This window comes from Cibotium barometz, chromosome 61 (assembly GCF_041138505.1).
Source record: "Cibotium barometz isolate CiBa-2024 chromosome 61, ASM4113850v1, whole genome shotgun sequence".
NCBI lineage: Eukaryota > Viridiplantae > Streptophyta > Polypodiopsida > Cyatheales > Cibotiaceae > Cibotium > Cibotium barometz.
Genome location: NC_141106.1, coordinates 5,081,095 through 5,101,924, shown reverse-complemented (window position 1 = coordinate 5,101,924; position 20,830 = coordinate 5,081,095). Strand labels below are relative to the sequence as shown.

The window sequence follows — 20,830 nt, the reverse complement described above, 5'->3', positions numbered from 1 at the left end:
GAATTATTAAAGAATTCACAGTTCTTGGCTTAGGTAGAGTAGAGTAACAAGGCATAAGACACTATATATTTTAGCTTAGGTGGAGTAGAGTAACAAGCATAAGACACTATTTTTTTTCAACAAGGGGAGGCTTCTATTTATAGGAAAATTTGAGCTCCTAACCAAACAAACTGATTCTAGAATTTTTCAAGTCAGTTTGGTTGAATTTGGACTAGATTTGGACCTAGTTTGGTTACTTTTTGATTCGGTTTGGTTCCATTTTGATTTGGTTTGGTTCAAGAGAGATGAGAGATAAAAATATCACATTATTTTTGAGTTTAAAACTCATTCAAGCATGTGAAATATGCACCTCCTTTAAAGAATTCCCCTTCCTTACATATGTGTCAAAATTTTATTGCTCATAGTTTTTTACTAATAAACCTTGTACATTTTCAACTCTTCATCTTATGTGAAATATGCACCTCCTTTAAAGAACTCCTCTTCCTTACATATGTGTCATAGTTTTTTTACTAATAAACCTTGTACATTTTCAACTCTTCATCTTATGTGAAATATGCACCTCCTTTAAAGAACTCCCCTTCCTTACATATGTGTTTATTTACTAATAAACCTTGTACATTTTCAACTCTTCATCTTATGTGAAATATGCACCTCCTTTAAAGAACTCCCCTTCCTTACATATGTGTTTATTTACTAATAAACCTTGTACATTTTCAACTCTTCATCTTATGTGAGCATTTACTCATTTTTAGGTATCTTCTTTTACAAATTGGATTTATCTCCTCCCTACACATGGATTGATGCTATTGGCCCATAGGAACCTTAATTGGACCATAATCTAAAAATTTCTGAAAATCTAGACCCTTAGACTAAGGTTCTTTATACTTATTTCCAATTAATTCCAATTGCACATTGGAAAATTCTTTTTGAATTTCTATTTCAGGGGAACTTATTTTAATAAGATGAGTTAATTTTCTATCCAAAAATATTCATAATCTGAATATTCTCTCTCTAGCATATTTTTCTCTCTCTAGGCTAAAACAGTTAGAACAAGGCCTTTATATTTCTGAAGAGGGATTGATTACAGGGGAAGATACTAGACATCAAAAAGGGGTTGGGGGAGGAATCTTACATCCTTAATGATAAGCTTTATCCCTTAGAAAAATTGAGATTTATTAGTCATAGCAGCGGAGCTATGGCAAAATTTTTATAAAAATTATACATAAAATAATTTCATTCAAAGTATAAAAAGAGGACTTCCTACCATATTCTAGGAATTATCATCCTAGATTAATTGAAAGATATTCATTGTAATCATAGAGAAATTGATTTTTATATTATGCATCATTGATTTTCATGCATAGAGCTATGCATAAAAGATTATTATTTTAACATAAAAGTGTTACTTTTATCATATTTGGATTTCATGCATAGAGGTATGCATAAAAGATTATTACTTTAACATAAAAGTGTTACTTTTATTAAATTTTAATTTTCATGCATAGAAGTATGCATAAAGGATAATTTTTTTATATTAAAAGTGTTACTTTTATCATTTTTAATTTTCATGCATAGAAGTATGCATAAAGGAAAATTTTTTATATCAAAAGTGTTACTCTTATCATTTTTAATTTTCATGCATAGAAGTATGCATAAAGGAAAATTTTTTATATCAAAAGTGTTACTCTTATCATTTTTAATTTTCATGCATAGAAGTATGCATAAAGGAAAATTTTTTATATCAAAAGTGTTACTTTTATCATATTGGATTTCATGCATAGAGGTATGCATAAAAGTTGATTATTTTATTATAAAAGTGTTACTTTTATCATATTTGGATTTCATGCATAGAAGTATGCATAAAAGATATTCTTTTTATACTAAAAGTGTGATTTTCATCATAATTGGATTTTACGCATAACTTAGATGCATAAGAGAAATTCTTTTATTCTAAAAGTTTAATTCCTACCAAATTGAATTTATGCATAGGAAGATGCATAAAAGATTGATTCAAAAGTGTCATTCTCATCTAAATTGAATTCATGCATAGGAAGATGCATGAAAGATTGAATTTTAATTCAAAAGTGTCATTTTCATTTAAAATGAATTTATGCATAGGAAGATGCATAAAAGATTGATTTTTACTTCGAAAGTATTAATCTCCTTAAATGAAATTTATGCATAAATAAATGTGTAAAGAAATCTTATATCAACTATAAGAATTCTCTTGTATTCTATAAATAGAAATGAGAGGTGATAGGATGTGATAAGAAGTGTATAAGATGTGATAAGAGGTGATAAGATGCTTATGAAATAAGTTAGGAGGTGATAAGATGAATTAAGATGTGTATGGGATGAGATAAGAAGTGTATGTGATAGGATAAGGGTTGTGATAGGGCGAGAATGGATGTGATGTAAAAGATTAGATGTGAAGGCATATGGGGTTATATGAATGGGAATGTGGAAATGGATGTATGTATGTGGATGTGTGGATGTGGAGATGGGAGTGTGGATGTATGAATGTGAAAATGGATGTATGCATGGAGATGTATATGCATAGATGTGAATATGGATGTAGATGCATAGATGTGAATGTGGATGTAGATGTATGCATGAAGATGTATATGCATAGATGTGAATGTGGATGTAGATGTGGATGTATAGATGTGAATGTGAATGTGGATGTATGCATGAGGATGTATATGCATAGATGTGAATGTGGATGTATAGATGTGAATGGGAATGTGGATGTGGATGTATGTGAATGTGGATGTAGATGTGGATGTATAGATGTGAATGTGGAATGTGGATGTGGATGTATGTATGTATGTGGATGTAGATGTGGATGTATAGATGTGAATGGGAATGTGGATGTGGATGTGGATGTATGTATGTATGTGGATGTAGATGTGGATGTATAGATGTGAATGGGAATGTGGATGTGGATGTATAGATGTGAATGGGAATATAGATGTGGATGTATGTGAATGTGGTTGTAGATGTATGGAAATGTGGATGTGGATGTATGTGAATGTGGATGTAGATGTGGATGTATAGATGTGAATATATGATATGTGATGTAAAGGAATCTGAAGTGAAGAGATGGAAAATGATGTGATTAGATGAGTACATATATAAATGGATGTGGATAGGGATATGGATGTGGATGTGAATATATGAAATGTGATGTGAAGGAATCTGAAGTGAAGAGATGAAAAATGATGTGATTGGATGAGTACATATATAAATGGAATGTGGAATAAGTAATGTGTATTAATGAGGGATAATGTGAAAAAATGAGAGTTAATATAGAAACTGTAATTGTAAACTGTTGTAAATGCTGTTTGTAAATGGCTGTTTTATGTCAAGAATGCTGGGAAAGCATTTTGACCGTCTTGTGATTAAGGTCGTGGAGCCTAACTGATAAAGTTGCAACTGCTGACGGAGAGTCAATGGAGGACGTCTCGCGTAGCAAGGTCGGCCGAGGTCTTGACCAGCCTCGGTTCGATTAAAATGGTGAGCTTCCGGTACGGTGGATGAGGAACCAAGGAAGCGGCCTATGAGTGAAGCGCTAGGTCACCTGCGAAGGATCCTAGAGGGTGCTGACCATACGGTGCTCGGGCTCTGGGTCGCCCAGGATACCCACTCGTGCGTCGAGGAAGATATTGGAACAAGGAGTAAGAGTTGTTTTCTGGAACCGGGCATGGATCTGGTTGACTGACCTTGCTGGTCCTCAAACGGCTGAGTCCATGGCTCTTTTATATGGATCTGTTGGTTGATCTTGCTGATCTTCAACGAGAGTCCATCTTGATAAGTGATTATATTGTTGAGTATTATGGGCTAGGAACTATTGAAACGGCCCCTGTGTGGACAGGTGGTGAGCGTTCTAGTTGCCAATGACGCCATAGATACTCTGATGAAGGAATGATGGGAAATTATGAATCAACTGGATAAATTGGGAGATTGTGATCAGTGGTACTATGGTTTCATTAAAGGATTGTTTTAAAGTTAGCTGATGCTAAGAAAAAGGCAATTTTCATATTGGGTGTGTAAGTGGTGTGGCTAGTTTTATGTTTGCATGAAATTCCGGCTAGGGGGCCTTGGAACTCTTTTCCTTGGTACCCGGGACAAAACCTAACCAAATTCCAAATTGGATCCCATCACTACAGTGGTTGGGCGGTTGGCTAACCCATGGGATCGGATGGGGTTAGGCTGGACTGATGGATCCGTAATCGAGACTCAATTTCTGTTATTACGATAGATAAAGTAAATCCCGGATAGTAATTGTTCTATGGATAGGAATCAACGGTTGTGCCTCCTTGGTAGGGAAAAAAGCGTTGATCCCAATGATCCAAGTGCAAGTTTCTTCCTTGATCTGACCAAGTATCTTTATAGATGCAGTCGGATCTGTTTGATCAGTAAGGGTTTTGACTACGTTAGAGTAAAAATTATCCTGGTGGAATCGCCCGTGCTTTCCGGATAAGGGAAGTTTTTCCGGGTCTGGTTTTGGAAAAATCGACGGATTAGTCTTTTGTCCGGATATCCGTGGACGAGGCCCCGAGTGTGGGACCCTGCCTCGCGCAAGAAGTGCTACTTCCACTGCTAGTACCCCGAATCCGTTGCGCGGTGGGAACAGGGATCTCACAAGGAGGCTGCATTCACTTATGGGATATTCAACGAGAGGTCAACGACACATGGCAGCCAGCGTATGAAGATGAATTCCAACACCCTCCCGTCATCGAATGCTGGTGACACTCATCCATCACGACAGAGGCTCTACACCAGGACTTGGCTCAGAGGCACGAGGAGTTTAGGGTTCAGAGGCTCACAATTTTCGGCTTGACCCATGACTACACACGGCTTGGCTCAGAGGTTCTACTGGCGGGCTTAGGCTCAGAGGCGCACACTTTTTGGCTTGTCCATGGCCAGGCTTGTACACACGGGGCAGCAACAGCAGCAGACGGCGAAGAGGATGGCGACAGGCTCTGATACCATGTTGAAAGAGGCGCAACCCACCAACAAACACACGATGACGCGTAAGGCCCAACCGGCCGGGGCTCCCCCTCCCTTCATCCCTCCACCTTTGGGTATAGGGATGAAGGGAGGGGGAGCCCCGGCCGGTTGGGCCTTACGCGTCATCGTGTGTTTGTTGGGTTGCGCCTCTTTCAACATTCAGGAGGATCAAACACTAGCTCCATTGCATAGTTGAATAGAAATGAAGAAGATGAAGTTAAGCTACTAATCAAGAAGTAATTAGCATAATGATGAGCATAATGACAACATAAGTGAGGGGCAATAAAATGTGTTGATTTCAATAGATGAGAGCCTCTTTATATAGGCTGAAGTACATGAGGATTAAGCTCAAGATTAGGTGTTAATCATCATCTAAATCATCTCCACCTTCCCTCCTAGATTCAAGCACCTAAAAGTGACCACCAACCCTAGAATCTTGCTAATCACACCAATGCTACCTAATCAAGGGATCACGACCCCTTTGGCTGATGTTGAGCTCCTAAATGACTCTTTTACATCATGGTAAGGTTGCATAATAACCTTTGTATCCATTTGCCCATAATCTATGACTTTAGTGCATAGTGCTAGTTACAAGGTATGTGCCCTACACATCATTTTAGTGAAGGTGTTTGCCATATTTTTTAACACCCCTCCTCAAACACTGAATCCACTCAATGATGCAGTTGGTCATGCTGACTCTCATGAGCCTAATTAACCACCCAATGCTCAGTGATAGCATGCATGAGCGTGGTCTGACTAGCAATGCCATACATAGGTTATGCCAATGTGAACTCAGAGGCTTTAGTCATGCGTACAAAAGAGGTATGGGACGACTTTAGAAGAGTGTGACAAGATGTGGCTACATGTATGAGTGAAGAGGACACCCATGTGTATAGGGCATGCCCTTGCTTTTAGCACTTTAGAATAAATGATTTGATCTAATCATAGATAGGGCCTCATGATGGTGGCCCTTGTCTTCATCTTTTTCTTCTTCTTGGTCTTCTTCCTGCTGCACTTCTTCCATGATGTAGACTCGTTGCATCTTCTTCTTGGCAAAACAATTCTTCTCTACATGGCCAGGTTTGTGACAAAAGTCACAAATGAGATTGTTGTTGTTGTAGCCCTTGTTGTAGTTGCCTTTGTTGTAGCCCTTGTTGTAGTTGCGTTTGTTCTTGCCATACCTACTAGATCCTGCATAATAAGCATTTTCAGTAGACAAGGTTGATGACGATGGAGACTCCATTTGCTTGGTCTTTAGTTTTCTCTCCTCCTCAAGAAGAGATGCTTCAATGTCCACAAGCTTTGATATTGGCATATTGGTCAAGGTTGTGACCACATGGTCATATTCTTCAGGTAAAGATTTAAGTAATACACCAATGGAGACATCTTCATCCATCTTAAGACCTATTCCTGCAAGTTGTGTTAATAGGCCTTTCATGTAGTTCAAATGTGAGGCTAGGGATGTGCCAGACTTCATTTCTAGCTTAAACAATTCAATGAGCAAACCAAACTTTGAACTTTTAGATCGAGCCCCAAATAAAGTTGTGAGTTGGTCCCAAACTTCCTTGGAAGTTTCGCATCCATCCACATGATGAATGTAAGTGTCATCAAGCTCCAATGTGATGATGGCACAAGCTTTGTCATCTCTTACTTCCCAACAAGGAACATCAGCAAGAGTCCTTGGATTCTTCTCATTCCCATTTACTATGTTGAAGAGCCCCTTCTTCATGAGCATTAACTTGATGCGGGTTTGCCATGTGTGAAAACCATGACCTTTAAAGCGCATTGATGGAGAATCCTTGGTAGCCATTATGATATGGAATGAAGGGGGTCTTACCTCTGATGATTGAGGCAGTGTCTACCCTTTTACAAGAGAGATTAAGACCAAGGAATAGTGCTAAATCAAGTTATTTAGCATATGCTTTCCAAAAGATAAAACCAGAAAATATATTGATTTGTGGAAAGCAAGGGAGACACCTCATCAAGGGGCAAATTAAGTGTGAAGTAATAAGGGGATGTAGCAAGTCCCTAATGACATGTATGAACCACTTATTGCACCAAATGATAAGGATTATGATAGATTAATCATTGATTAGTGGAGTTGAATATTCTGCTCACTATGCAGAGAAATGAGCTCACTTGGAGTCAATATTTGAAGGAGTTGCACAAAGAATAAGCTAAAAATATTCAAGGGCATTGAATAGCAGTATGTCTAGATGATTTTAGAGCCCACAAACACTTGCTTAAGCAACTTAATCAATGAGTAATCTCAAATTTACCAAAGTACCTTTTCTGGCTATGGCAGTTCTGGACAGCACCCTGGTTTTTTGCTTGGTGTGTGAAGCACACTCAATCATTTGCAAAACACTCTTAGGAGAAGTAAGTTTAGGTTCCAATAAAGCCACACCAGAGAGGAATTAGACCAATTTGATGTGTGTGAGCTGCAACAATACTTTTGGTGGTCGCCTATCAAGAACGTGCCTGTTTTGGGGAAAACGAAGTTGCCGGCAACGTGGAGCTATGAATGGTGCAATTGAGGTGCCATGCCCCTTAGCAATATTGCTGGTGAAGTGCCCACAGAAGGATTTTGGCAATGGTTACGTGGTTTGTGAGCACCAAGGCCTCCACTCAGCTGCTATTCTAGATCCTATTTTCTAGGAAACCCATAAAAGCTAATGAAACCCTAATTTTCACTAATCTCTTGCTAAGCAAATAAGATGGGGCTTGATTCTAGATGAATGGGCTAGTACTAGCTCTGATACCATGTTGAAAGAGGCGCAACCCAACAAACACACGATGACGCGTAAGGCCCAACCGGCCGGGGGCTCCCCCTCCCTTCATCCCTCCACCTTTATGGTGGGTATAGGGATGAAGGGAGGGGGAGCCCCCGGCCGGTTGGGCCTTACGCTGTCGTGACGTGTGCGGTCTAGCCGGGAACACACTGGGTGTCTGGCTGTGAGAGTTACATCCAAAATCCCAGTAAAGAAACACAACATATAATTCTTCAAGGGGCATCACATTTATATAAACATCATCACAATAAAAAAAAACACATGAGCATCAATTCCTCTTGCAGTCTAAATAAGTCCCTCTACTCAAATAGCTTCGGTGCTCACCCCAACGATCATTCCACATGTGACACAGTCCATTATATCTGGGTTTCCAGCCTTTCCAATACCACAGATAATGTGATCCTTGATTCCAATATCTGCTTTGTATATGGACGTGTAGACAATAACTACCACGATTGTGATAACAGTGTCAAGGACTGCGTGTGCACCATATCCACTTGCTTGGCCCATGCCATCACGCAAAACCTTTCCTCCTCCGAACTTGCATTCAATACCATACAAAGTGTAATCCTTCTCTACTTCAGCATACAATTGTGTGTCACCAAGACGTATCTTGTCACCAGTTGTAGGTCCAAAAATATTTGCATACTCTTCCCGTGATACTTTTGGTGTAACACACTTGTGTTTACCTACAACACCAGAGACAGCATTGGGTTGTGGAACATGCCGGAATCCCCTCTTGTTTATCTGGTCCATTAATTTTGCCAAGTTTGATCCCTTGACACCACATGAAATGTTATTTCCTCCTTTAATAGTCTTGCTGCCACCAATTTCCACAAGAGTCACAGTCTTGGGCTCCCCTGGCTCAAAACGCACTGCAGTGCCCGGCAGGATGTTCAAACGCATTCCAAAAGCTTTTTCTCTATCAAACTCAAGATAAGGGTTTGTTTCGATGAAATGGTAATGACTTCCCACCTGAATTGGACGGTCTGCCTTGTTGCAGACACTGAGAATGACAGCTTCACGGTCGCAGTTAAGGACAATCTCACCCTTTTTGACAATGACTTGGCCAGGTGCACTTTCTTCTTGAAGTTCAGGAAACCTATCAAGACTTGGAACTGGAAGAAATGAGCCATGCAGTGCCAAATAAAGATCTCCATCTTCTCTCACAATAGGATGATGGATTATTACAAGTTTAGTGCCATCTGCAAAAGTGCCTTCAACCTGAACTTGGTCAACAAGATGAACTACCGCAGGTAAGACTTGTCGCCTGCCCAAGAAGTGCCACCTACTTGAATCAATTTGAGATGAGGTCTTCCGCTTCCGAGGCCCCTTCCCCGAGGCCCCCCCCATCCACACACAGCTACCCTCTGTATATTCTACAGAGAGCCCCCTCTCCAATATATTTTCTCAGAATAGCACGCCTCCTTGATATCCAGAATTTCCCGCAGATAAGGCGGGGATTTCCTCTCTTTGCAGCAAAATTTCTGGGTTTTCCCATTTTGGAATTACACGCCCTCCATTTTCCTTGCATTTTTCAAAGAGTTGATAAGCATCAACATTTAAGGCTCTTTACACCTCATTCTTCCCAAGGGGCTGTTCCCACACAAAGCATCCCAAGCTCGACAACATTGTATAGCCTCCCTTCTGACAGCTTGTTTAGGGTCATCCAGTGCATCCATAAAGCTCGTAAAACCCGACTCTCCGAAGAGGAAATACACGTGCATATGGTAGCCCTACAACTGCACCTGGATTTGTATTTTATGGCCTCACTTCCATGGTTTCACACCATAGACGTGCCATAGCACGACATCCACCCCCTCTAAACCTGCACATCCTCCGGTATGTGCCACCAAGTTGCTATGTAGGCTAATCTTCTTCAAATCTATACTGATTTGAATGTCACCCTCATCTTCATCAAATTTTGACACGTTATCTTCAGCTTCTTCATCCTCTGAACCCACATTCTCATCCAAATCATTCTCTAGATCAGCCTCCCTTTTCTTGGCTTCTTTCAACTTCTTTCGTAGCTCTATTTCTGTTTGCTGCTTGTCAGCAAGGGCAGCCTCCAAACATGTCTCCCTCTCCTTTCTGGCATATAGTTCCCTCTTCACATCTTCAGGGTCAAGCTTCCATGAATCAATGTCATCATACATGTCAATGTCACTGCCAAGATCTCCCTCTCTTAAAGCTCCTCCAGTATGATTCACCATGTAGGAATGCACATCCCTATGATAATTGTTACCCATCATGTTTGTGAAGTCGTTATCAATTGCAGAGAGGTTGCCAGATTTACTTGAAAAGGCAGCTTCCTGTGCTACAGCCAAATCATTTGCAAGCCTTGAGTTCTGAAAAGAGAGCTTAGTAACTTCCGCTGCTAAATTTCTCAGCTCAACAGCAGCAGCTGATGCTAGCTCCTTTGCATAGGATGCCTCTTCTGCCAGCTTCTGACTTTGTATTTGTAAGCCTCCATTTTCTTCTTCCAAACGAACCTTCTCTTGCTTAAGGTTTTCAATTTCCGATCCCTGTACAACCATCTGACTGTGCATGCTGGCATTACGACTGACATTCCGAGAGCTCCCTTTTGAGCTGTAGCCTGAATCTGAGAAGTCAGTTTCAGTTCCTCTACCCTTGAAGTCACCTATTGAACCAGCACAGTTCAACAGGCCTCCATTAAGCTGAGAAACATCTAGTACAGTGTTCCTCTTGGAAAAGATCCATGGCTGGACACTGAAACTTTTTTGGTTAGTTGAGTCCTCAAATAGCAGGTTGTTATGCTGATACCCCATTGATGAAATTGTGTCTTGGAGCTTCTTAATCTCCACAATAACTTTGTTTGCAATTGCTCTTGAAGTATTCTGTTATCAGCTGCCTTTATCTCCAGCTCAAACTCCTTTTCATTCAGTTGGCACATCAGCTTTAAGACTGACATTTCAATGGGAGAAGCTTGTTTCAAGGCGGCTTGTCCAGTCCCTATTTTTCAAACACATGCTGACTTGCTATGTGGCTTCCTTCACCCGCGTGACCAGATATGCATGCAGTCAATGACACGATATCAGGCTTGGGAAGTCCATTCAATACCACATCAGTTTCTACCATGCTTGCACAACTCCCATATGTATGAATTAGAGTGGCTGCCACCATAGAGCAAATCTGATCATACCCTGCACTGACAAGATGAAAGTGAATCTCAGTGCAAACCTCTAAGCTCCCTGTTTCACTGTAGGTTTGTAGAATGGAGATGTAAGTAACATCGTCGACAGTCTCACCCTCCTTTTTGAACTCTATATACAACTGCAAAGCCTTTTCTCCTTGGCTCTGTTCAACATATGCAGACAGAATTGCAGTCCACGATACAATACCACGTTCATGAATGGTCCCACACTTGATTTGTTTTCCTTGATTGGCTTTTGAAAACAGCACCGCATTTGACATACCTATTATTCATATGCAGGAACTCCTCCTTGCAAAGCCATCACAGATTCTTGATCAACTATATCATAAATTACCAAATATGGCCACTGCAGTCGGTGCCATGCACTGCCGACTATCATCACATGCTTGCTAAAAATGGAGCGCCATCATGGTTGGTTGAAGCACCATTTTTGAGGGCAAGTAGTGCTCATCCCCCCAAGACTGGATGCCTATGCATAGGCATGGGTCATAACTGTGTCTTCCATGTATGACCATTCTGCTACAGCTTACAGCTTGGCCTTCTTAGCTGTCATGACCTGGCTGGCAAAGCTTCAGTGGATGTGTTTTGTGATGGGCTGCTGAGCAGGGAAGGAGATGAAGATGTGCCCCTCACCGTCCATCCTTACCCCATAAACCATCTGGTAGAGTTGTGCGTGAGCAATGGCCCTCATCAATGATGTTATCCCGGCTTGACGCTGTTGAGAATTGTGCATAGAAGACAGCATGTTTGAAGAAAATCTTGATGTTCATGGTAATCTGTGACCAAATGGGTTGGTTTAGAAGTCTTAACTGTGCAAAAATGCATGCAAGTAAGAAACCACCAACTCATATCACCATAGACAGTGACCCTTCTTTGGAATCATTGTTGAAAGGTGGGTCTCAAGAAAAGGGTAGAGCTACATGGAATCATAACTTGCTTGCCTGTGGCTTGCCTTTATGAGAAGTGCAACCCGGGGCCAACTGCAAAGTCTGCACTCTCTGAAATGCAGTACTGTTACCAATAGTCTCCACAAGAACAGTTCCCATTTCTGAAAACATGAGAGAGACTTGCATCACTGCAAATAATAGTTCGTTGCTCTGCCTTGGATATAAGTGCTGCCATGCTGTGGCAATAGTCACAAACACGGAGATTTTTAGCAACCCGAACAGTGGTCCTCTCGGGTGTGTTAATAAGGCCGCAAGCAATAGCCAGCAATCAATGCAGTCCATGACACAGCATCCCGAATCAACATCTTGCCAAAGACTTCTTCTGCCTCTGAAATCAAACCAAATTTGGTGTACATGCCAACCAAACTGTTGCCAACAGAAAGACCTCTTTCCAATCCCTTTTGCACAATCTCACTGTGTATTTCTTGGCCCTTACCTAAGGTCCCATGAACATTCAATTCTACAGCATTCTGCATTGGCATTCCATTTAATCAGGATGACGCTTGGGAAATCCATATCTTTCTGATGTTTTGGGCTTTCTCTATGTCAAACCATTCATCCAGATCATCATTGCATACATTTAGCTCTGCTTTTCAAAGAGTTTCTTTCAGATATCCTGACAATCAGAGTACAAAGAAGTGTCCACCTTTCCGGCATTCATGAGTTCTTGAGCATTCTATCTGTTTTGCAACTTGTAGGGAAGACCTCAAGTCAATACAATCTCCTCACCTTCCTCAGCTATCAGAAAGGTCGAGTGTCGTAAGCCCTTGATACAAAGGGTTAGCTTCAAGTCACTACAAGCTCCTCTCTATCCTTGGTTATTGGAATAGATGAGTGTCATAGGCCCTTGAAGTGGCAAGAATGGATCAAGTCATTGCAAGCTCCTCTCCTTCCTCAGCTGTCGAGAAGGATGAGTGTCACAAGCCCTTGTTGCCATTCTACAGTTCTAAGAGAGAACTACAAGTCTATACAAGCTCCTTGCCACCCCTTTCTCCTGAGGTGAACAAGTGTCATAAGCCCTTGTAATCCTTCTTCTTCCCTAATAGTTTTATTATGGAAGACTACAAGTCCTATAAGCTCCTGGCTCTCTCTTTTCGAGAAATGCATCAGTGTCATAGGCCCCTGAAGTGGCAAGAATGGATCAAGTCATTGCGAGCTCCTCTCCTTCCTCAGCTGTCGAGAAGGATGAGTGTCACAAGCCCTTGTTGCCATTCTACAGTTCTAAGAGAGAACTACAAGTCTATACAAGCTCCTTGCCACCCCTTTCTCCTGAGGTGAACAAGTGTCATAAGCCCTTGTAATCCTTCTTCTTCCCTAATAGTTTTATTATGGAAGACTACAAGTCCTATAAGCTCCTGGCTCTCTCTTTTCGAGAAATGCATCAGTGTCATAGGCCCCTATAGCCTTCTTTGCTTTGTCTGCCATTATTTTTACCTCCTTTGCATCCTTGTCATGCTTTAGAAGTTCTCCAAGCAGCTAAGATATAGCATCATTATAGTATATTTCCTTCATTTTTTGTACCTGCCTTTCAGAAAGCCCTGATTGTGTATCTATTTGCTCTAATTTTCCTCAAGCATCATCTTGATTTGTATGTCATCTTGCATGTATCCATACATTCCAGATATCATATCGTTTTTCATCCAGCATTCAAATCAGATAACATTACCTTTGTTTTCCCACTTCACCCAGCCTTCTTTCGACTGCCTGTTGCTGTTGCATGTAGAGCACAAACGCCTGAAACATCTGCATGGTGTTGACGTCCGGACGAAATCCTTGCTGCTCCTGTTGATCACCCATGATTCCCCTTCTACTCTCACCCCAGCTGTTTCACGTCGGGTTCACCAAAGATGTCGTGACGTGTGCGGTCTAGCCGGGAACACACTGGGTGTCTGGCTGTGAGAGTTACATCCAAAATCCCAGTAAAGAAACACAACATATAATTCTTCAAGGGGCATCACATTTATATAAACATCATCACAATAAAAAAAAACACATGAGCATCAATTCCTCTTGCAGTCTAAATAAGTCCCTCTACTCAAATAGCTTCGGTGCTCACCCCAACGATCATTCCACATGTGACACAGTCCATTATATCTGGGTTTCCAGCCTTTCCAATACCACAGATAATGTGATCCTTGATTCCAATATCTGCTTTGTATATGGACGTGTAGACAATAACTACCACGATTGTGATAACAGTGTCAAGGACTGCGTGTGCACCATATCCACTTGCTTGGCCCATGCCATCACGCAAAACCTTTCCTCCTCCGAACTTGCATTCAATACCATACAAAGTGTAATCCTTCTCTACTTTAGCATACAATTGTGTGTCACCAAGACGTATCTTGTCACCAGTTGTAGGTCCAAAAATATTTGCATACTCTTCCCGTGATACTTTTGGTGTAACACACTTGTGTTTACCTACAACACCAGAGACAGCATTGGGTTGTGGAACATGCCGGAATCCCCTCTTGTTTATCTGGTCCATTAATTCTGCCAAGTTTGATCCCTTGACACCACATGAAATGTTATTTCCTCCTTTAATAGTCTTGCTGCCACCAATTTCCACAAGAGTCACAGTCTTGGGCTCCCCTGGCTCAAAACGCACTGTAGTGCCCGGCAGGATGTTCAAACGCATTCCAAAAGCTTTTTCTCTATCAAACTCAAGATAAGGGTTTGTTTCGATGAAATGGTAATGACTTCCCACCTGAATTGGACGGTCTGCCTTGTTGCAGACACTGAGAATGACAGCTTCACGGTCGCAGTTAAGGACAATCTCACCCTTTTTGACAATGACTTGGCCAGGTGCACTTTCTTCTTGAAGTTCAGGAAACCTATCAAGACTTGGAACTGGAAGAAATGAGCCATGCAGTGCCAAATAAAGATCTCCATCTTCTCTCACAATAGGATGATGGATTATTACAAGTTTAGTGCCATCTGCAAAAGTGCCTTCAACCTGAACTTGGTCAACAAGATGAACTACCGCAGGTAAGACTTGTCGCCTGCCCAAGAAGTGCCACCTACTTGAATCAATTTGAGATGAGGTCTTCCGCTTCCGAGGCCCCTTCCCCGAGCCCCCCCTCCCATCCACACACAGCTACCCTCTATATATTCTACAGAGAGCCCCCTCTCCAATATATTTTCTCAAAATAGCACGCCTCATGGATATCCAGAATTTCCCGCAGATAAGGCGGGGATTTCCTCTCTTTGCAGCAAAATTTCTGGGTTTTCCCATTTTGGAATTACACGCCCTCCATTTTCCTTGCATTTTTCAAAGAGTTGATAAGCATCAACATTTAAGGCTCTTTACACCTCATTCTTCCCAAGGGGCTGTTCCCACACAAAGCATCCCAAGCTCGACAACATTGTATAGCCTCCCTTCTGACAGCTTGTTTAGGGTCATCCAGTGCATCCATAAAGCTCGTAAAACCCGACTCTCCGAAGAGGAAATACACGTGCATATGGTAGCCCTACAACTGCACCTGGATTTGTATTTTATGGCCTCACTTCCATGGTTTCACACCATAGACGTGCCATAGCACGACAACGCGTCATCGTGTGTTTGTTGGGTTGCGCCTCTTTCAACATATCCATCATATCTTAACTTGTCAACAAGGTATCCAACCCTTGTAGACATGCGTACACCTAGATCACTGCCAGATGTCCTCAAAACAGCCATGGTTCTCCTTACACAAGGAGTAACCACATACGGAATGCCAAGCTCCTCATCAAGGCTCTGCTCTCAGAGCCACTAGAGTCATGATCCGCACATGAGTGACTGACCTACTGACAGATCAGGTACCAAAGGTTGATCTAGGACTCCCCAGGTCCACTCAGCACCTATGATCGCTATACTACATGTGGTGCAACATCAGCACTTCTTACATCAACATCTTCTATTGCCTTCAATACTGCTCATCTCATCGAAGACAACATCTCTGCTTACTCGCATCTCACAAGTGGTAGGGTTATAGCATATATAACCTTTTTGCTCGATAGCATAACCAATGAAGATGCATTTCTCTGTCTTTGGATCCAACTTTGTTCTCACTTCATCAGGAATATATACATATGCAATACACCCAAACAATTTCAAGTGCGCATCCGGTCTTATGCCTATAAACTTTTGTTCAGGAGTCATACCATGAACAACTACAGTGAGTGCCCTGTTCATAATGTACACAGTAGTTTCTACTACTTCTGTGCAAGAGTAATGTGGCATATTCTTTTCAGCCATCAAGGCACGTGCCACTTCTGCAATAATGTGCATGTTTTTCCTTTCTGCAACACCATTCTGTTGCAGAGTGTAACTGTATGTAAACTTCCTCTTGATTCCCTGCTTTCTCAGAAAATCGCTGAACTCATTGGAGAAATATTCTCCCCACCATCTGATATCATGCATTTTATTTGCATACCTTTTTCCTTCTCGACCAAGGGTTTAAATCTTTGAAAATGAGCAAACACCTCACTTTTCTCCTTCATGAAATAAACCCACACTTTCCTAGTGTGGTCATCAATGAATGTAACATAGTACTTGCAACCTGCAATTGTTGCAGTCTTGGTCGGTCCCCATACATCTGAATGTATGACATCCAATAGCCTTGCATTGACATGCTTTTCATATGGGAAAGCATGTTTGGCCTGCTTACCAAGTTGGCATGCTTCACATACCTTATGCATACCGTCAACCTTAAACTTTGGCAAACCTGCAACAATATTTTAGGCCTCCATAGACTTCAGTCGTTGTACATTCACATGACCAATGCGCTTGTGCCATATGTCAATATTTACAATGACACCTGTTCTATGCGCAAACATGGCTGCCTTTATCTCATGCATGTTCACATCCAAAGTAAACATCCTGTAATTTCTGTTACCCTTTGCAACCAAGCGACACTTATTTTTGAAGTCTTCCATAAAACATCCTTGAGAATTAAACCTCACTTGCAGACCCTGCTCAACCATCTATCCAACAGAAACCAGGCTCTTTGTAATATTCAGAACATGAAGTACATCAACCAAGTACTACATTTTGCCATCCTGCATAGACAATGGCACTTTACCATCATGCGCAATAATGGGATACGCAGTATCATCACCTGTTTATACATAACCTAGTTTTTTCATTTTTTGCATACCTCTAAACCACTCAGCATGACTCTTCATGTGGTTAGAGACGTAAAAATCAACATACCATATATCTTGAGATCCTCACACATCCCTTGTTATGGAACTAAGCATGTGCTGCATCACAAACAGTTGCTCATTTCTGTCATCACCTCCATGTTTGCTAGAATCTGATGCATAGGTGCCTTGGTGCAACTTTCCACTTTTAATGTCATTCTACTTTTTGTAGTAGTCCTTTGCCATGTGTCTTGGTTTGCAACAGTAATAGCACTCTATGCTATTTGCATTTTTATTTCTTTGCCAACCACCTCGGCCTCTTTGGCTCCCCCTGCCTCTAGACTAGCCTCTTCCACCTGTGTATGATTGCTGCTGTAAATCATTGGATTGTTGTTGTCCAGAATTCTGATTTCCTTGTCGGCCCACCACCTTGGCCGCCTCAACCACGGCCTCTACCTCTGCCTCTACTACCTGAATTAGAGTAGAAGGCCTATTCCAATGTGTTCTTGCTTTGTGAAGAAGAATCCTCACCTAAAGCTTTTTCTTCTATGATCAGCATAGATATCAAGTCTCAAAAGTTGGGAATATTCTCCCTAACTACAATGGAGGTCGTCTTGAATGGCTTGTACTCTTTGCCAAGCCCATTCAGACTGATAGGTACCTTGTATATGAATATGGTATATTCAAAAGGAAGAAAATAGTAAGAAAATGTGAAATAGACAATGAAATAGATAGTTTTTTTAAATTAAACCAAACAAGTAGGCCAAAAGGGTGCGAAAAAGGCTTATTGTTGAGGCCCGTACAAGGCATTTTTGCACCCATTTGGTCCCTTTGGATTTTAATGTTTTGTGCAATTCATGTAGTTTTTTTGTGCAAATTGTGATGTTTTCCATACTTTGTCACATAAGCCTAAAGAGGAAAGTGATGTTTTACTAGCAAGAAGACCTGTCCACATGATGGGCCAAAAGGGTGCGAAAAAGGCCTGTGCGAGAGGCCTACACACGGCATTTTTGCACCCCTCTAGCCCCTTTGGATTTTGATGTTTTGTGTAATTCAAATGTATAGAGAAGCTCACAGAGAACATAAAAAGATGAATCATATACAAACTCCACAAAAGACAAATTATAATTTGAAAGAGCCCATTTATTTAGATTGTAATACAGCTCGTACATGATTCATAGAGATTGCAATACAGTTCGTACATGATTCAGAGATTTAAAAACAAAATTAAAAGATAGTTTACATAAGACTTTAAATATGAGATGGTGGGATTTGTCATACAAGGGCTGGCTTACTCTTTTCAGCTATGGGTAGCTCCCTGTTAAGACTGCTTCTACTATGTCCTTGGGCGAGTTTTAGCCTGCGGATTGTGCAGTTCCTATTTGGGCCAACACCTTACCTCTATAGTTGGTACCAAATGTAGTCATTTACAAGAGACTTCTTAACTAATATCGCATAGCTAACTGTCTGGCCTAAAGTGGCCATTCATAGCTACTTTGACAATGCTTTCAATGCAAAAAGTGGAAAAGTGGTAGTCGGGGTGAAGTCCTTATAAATTACAACAAAATCATCCACGAGGAGATGGGGAATATAATGGTTCAAGGCTGGGTATGGGCAAGTGAAACTATGCGACCCCCCACCTCATGCGGCCCAAATGTCAACCTGCATCATAACTTCTTACTTTTCATCTCCATCGGCTTTGCATTCCAAATCATCCGTGACCTGGTCTCATCCAAATCTGCCCTCTTTGGACTACTGCCACCCATCTCGCAGCATGGCATGTCCACAAGTTGGAGATTTTTATGGGCAATCTGAAACTCCAACTCAGTTACATGAGCTTGTTCCATGCTCTTCGCTACCTCTAGCATGATCTCCAATGTGTCCTCCATGGAGTTTATCAATAGCAGGAGGATATCCTGAAGGTACTGTGACATGAAAAATGGATATCTTTCATTTTCAATTTTGTACATATTTTGATGGTTTCTCAATGGCAATAAGGTGGAAGCTTGTCCAAGAAGATTGCGGCGCTCACAATGGAATAACGGCGTGGTGATGCAGCAGCTTGGCGACTACCCTGATAACACCAGTCTATCTTCGAATATAATGGTTTTACTTGATTTAGGGTGCACACATTGAAAATGCCACAAGTATGCTTGATAAATACTTTGGTATGGTAGATAGGCTAGTGGATGTGGAAAATAAAAGTGGGCCTTCATGCTCACATGGATTTTAATTGTATTATTAATATAGTATTTACCATAAGGCTATAAGCAGGGGAGTGTGGAAGGCATGTGGAGGAGTATGTGTAGGTGCATAATTGGAAAAGATTCTTCTAGAATGCCTACATGAAAAAGGAGAATTCCGCCATGTGTAAGTGGGAATGCCACTTAGACTTGGCTATTATCTCATCACACTTTCAAAGTCAAAAAGCCTTCAATTTAATAATCAATAGAAGACTTAGCCTAAGAGGACATGGTGACATCTACCCTTATGTCATTGAAGGGTTGAAGATTTTATGTTGTAATTTGTAACAATGGAAGAGAGGGTGATTCTCCACCTATAAAAGGAGCCCTCCTCTCCCTTTCAAAGCAATGAATGAAGCCTCCTCAATTGAGCATTTTGTGTCATTGCCATTCTCTTTTCTTCAAACCCTTATTCAAACACTCTCTTTACATGTGAATGTCTCATTTAGCATTAGCTCCTCATGCTTAACCCAATTTTGGACCTTTTTGATGATTCATGATAAGTGGGATAAGGAGTTATTATCTTGGTGGGCCTGTGACTTCTCAAGGTAGCCCTTGCCTTATTGCCGCCCTCCTTTGGAGGTACCAATGGTTTTAGTGGTAATGAGCATGTGGAAAGACTTTGGGGACCATAGATAAAACTTTACAATTGTTCGCTGAGCAATGTTAACCCTTACCCTCTAGCTTGAATCATGAAGGAGATGAAAGGCAAGAGGCTATGTGAAAATTGAGGTTTCATGCAAAGAGAGGGAATTAGTGCAGTTTTTGTGGTCTAATATCCAAATTTCAGCCGGTAATTACTAATCACTCGGGTATTGGTTTTTAAAATTGATCATATGGCTAGGAAGCTGTTTATATGCTCTTTCCACTCATATAACTAATTTCTTAATCCTTTGTCAAAATTTCTCCCAAAGTTGCTAACTTTTAGGCAAATTTTGGCAGTTTTATAGTCTTGTAGTAAAATGCTTATAACTTTTTACTCGGTTCCCGTTTTCAAAAGTTTTTATATAGGCGCGAAGCTCTCTTCAAGCTCTACGTAATATGAAATCCTCCTTTGTATAATCTATATGGATTTAAAACTACAATTCTCTATGTATCTCTATTTTTATAGACTTTTGGCCATTATTTCTTCTTAATAATGATTAATTCCTCTTAATCTCTTATCAAAAAGCAAATCCCATGTATCTTATCCTCTTGTAAGTGATTGCTAAATTCTTTTACTTTAAGATGTTCCATCCAAATAACCCAATTCGAACGGATGAACCTTACCAACATTCCCCGTATGTTTCCGTTCACATAATCCTGAGTCGGAAGATTTTCTTCCAAACAAAGAATTGCCCTCTTGTTTGGAGCTGCAAGACTGGCAGAAATTCTTGCTTCTCCTGAGCCTTTCATCTTTCCTTCCATGAATTATGATCTCACCTTTGATGTGTTTATCTTTATCTTAACCTAGGGAGAGAAAGGGAGGTGAGGCGGCTGTGAGGTTTCATAGAAGTGTGTTTTGATTCTAAGAAGTGACCGAAGTCAAAACTCCAA

At 40.9% G+C, this 20,830-nt stretch overlaps 1 protein-coding gene and 1 pseudogene across 1 annotated transcript; both read right to left on the bottom strand.

Moving 5' to 3' along the window:
- Positions 1-8,015: 8,015 nt before the first annotated feature.
- LOC147604491 (urease-like) lies at positions 8,016-10,594 on the bottom strand. The gene is made up of 2 exons (XM_086794734.1): positions 9,697-10,594; positions 8,016-9,184 (listed from the first exon to the last, which is right to left on the bottom strand). Exons 1-2 carry the CDS (start codon positions 10,592-10,594, stop codon positions 8,109-8,111), a joined length of 1,974 nt encoding a protein of 657 aa, XP_086650860.1. The 3' UTR covers positions 8,016-8,108.
- A 2,631-nt stretch (positions 10,595-13,225) lies between these two features.
- LOC147604490 (urease pseudogene) lies at positions 13,226-15,388 on the bottom strand (annotated as a pseudogene).
- Positions 15,389-20,830: the final 5,442 nt, after the last annotated feature.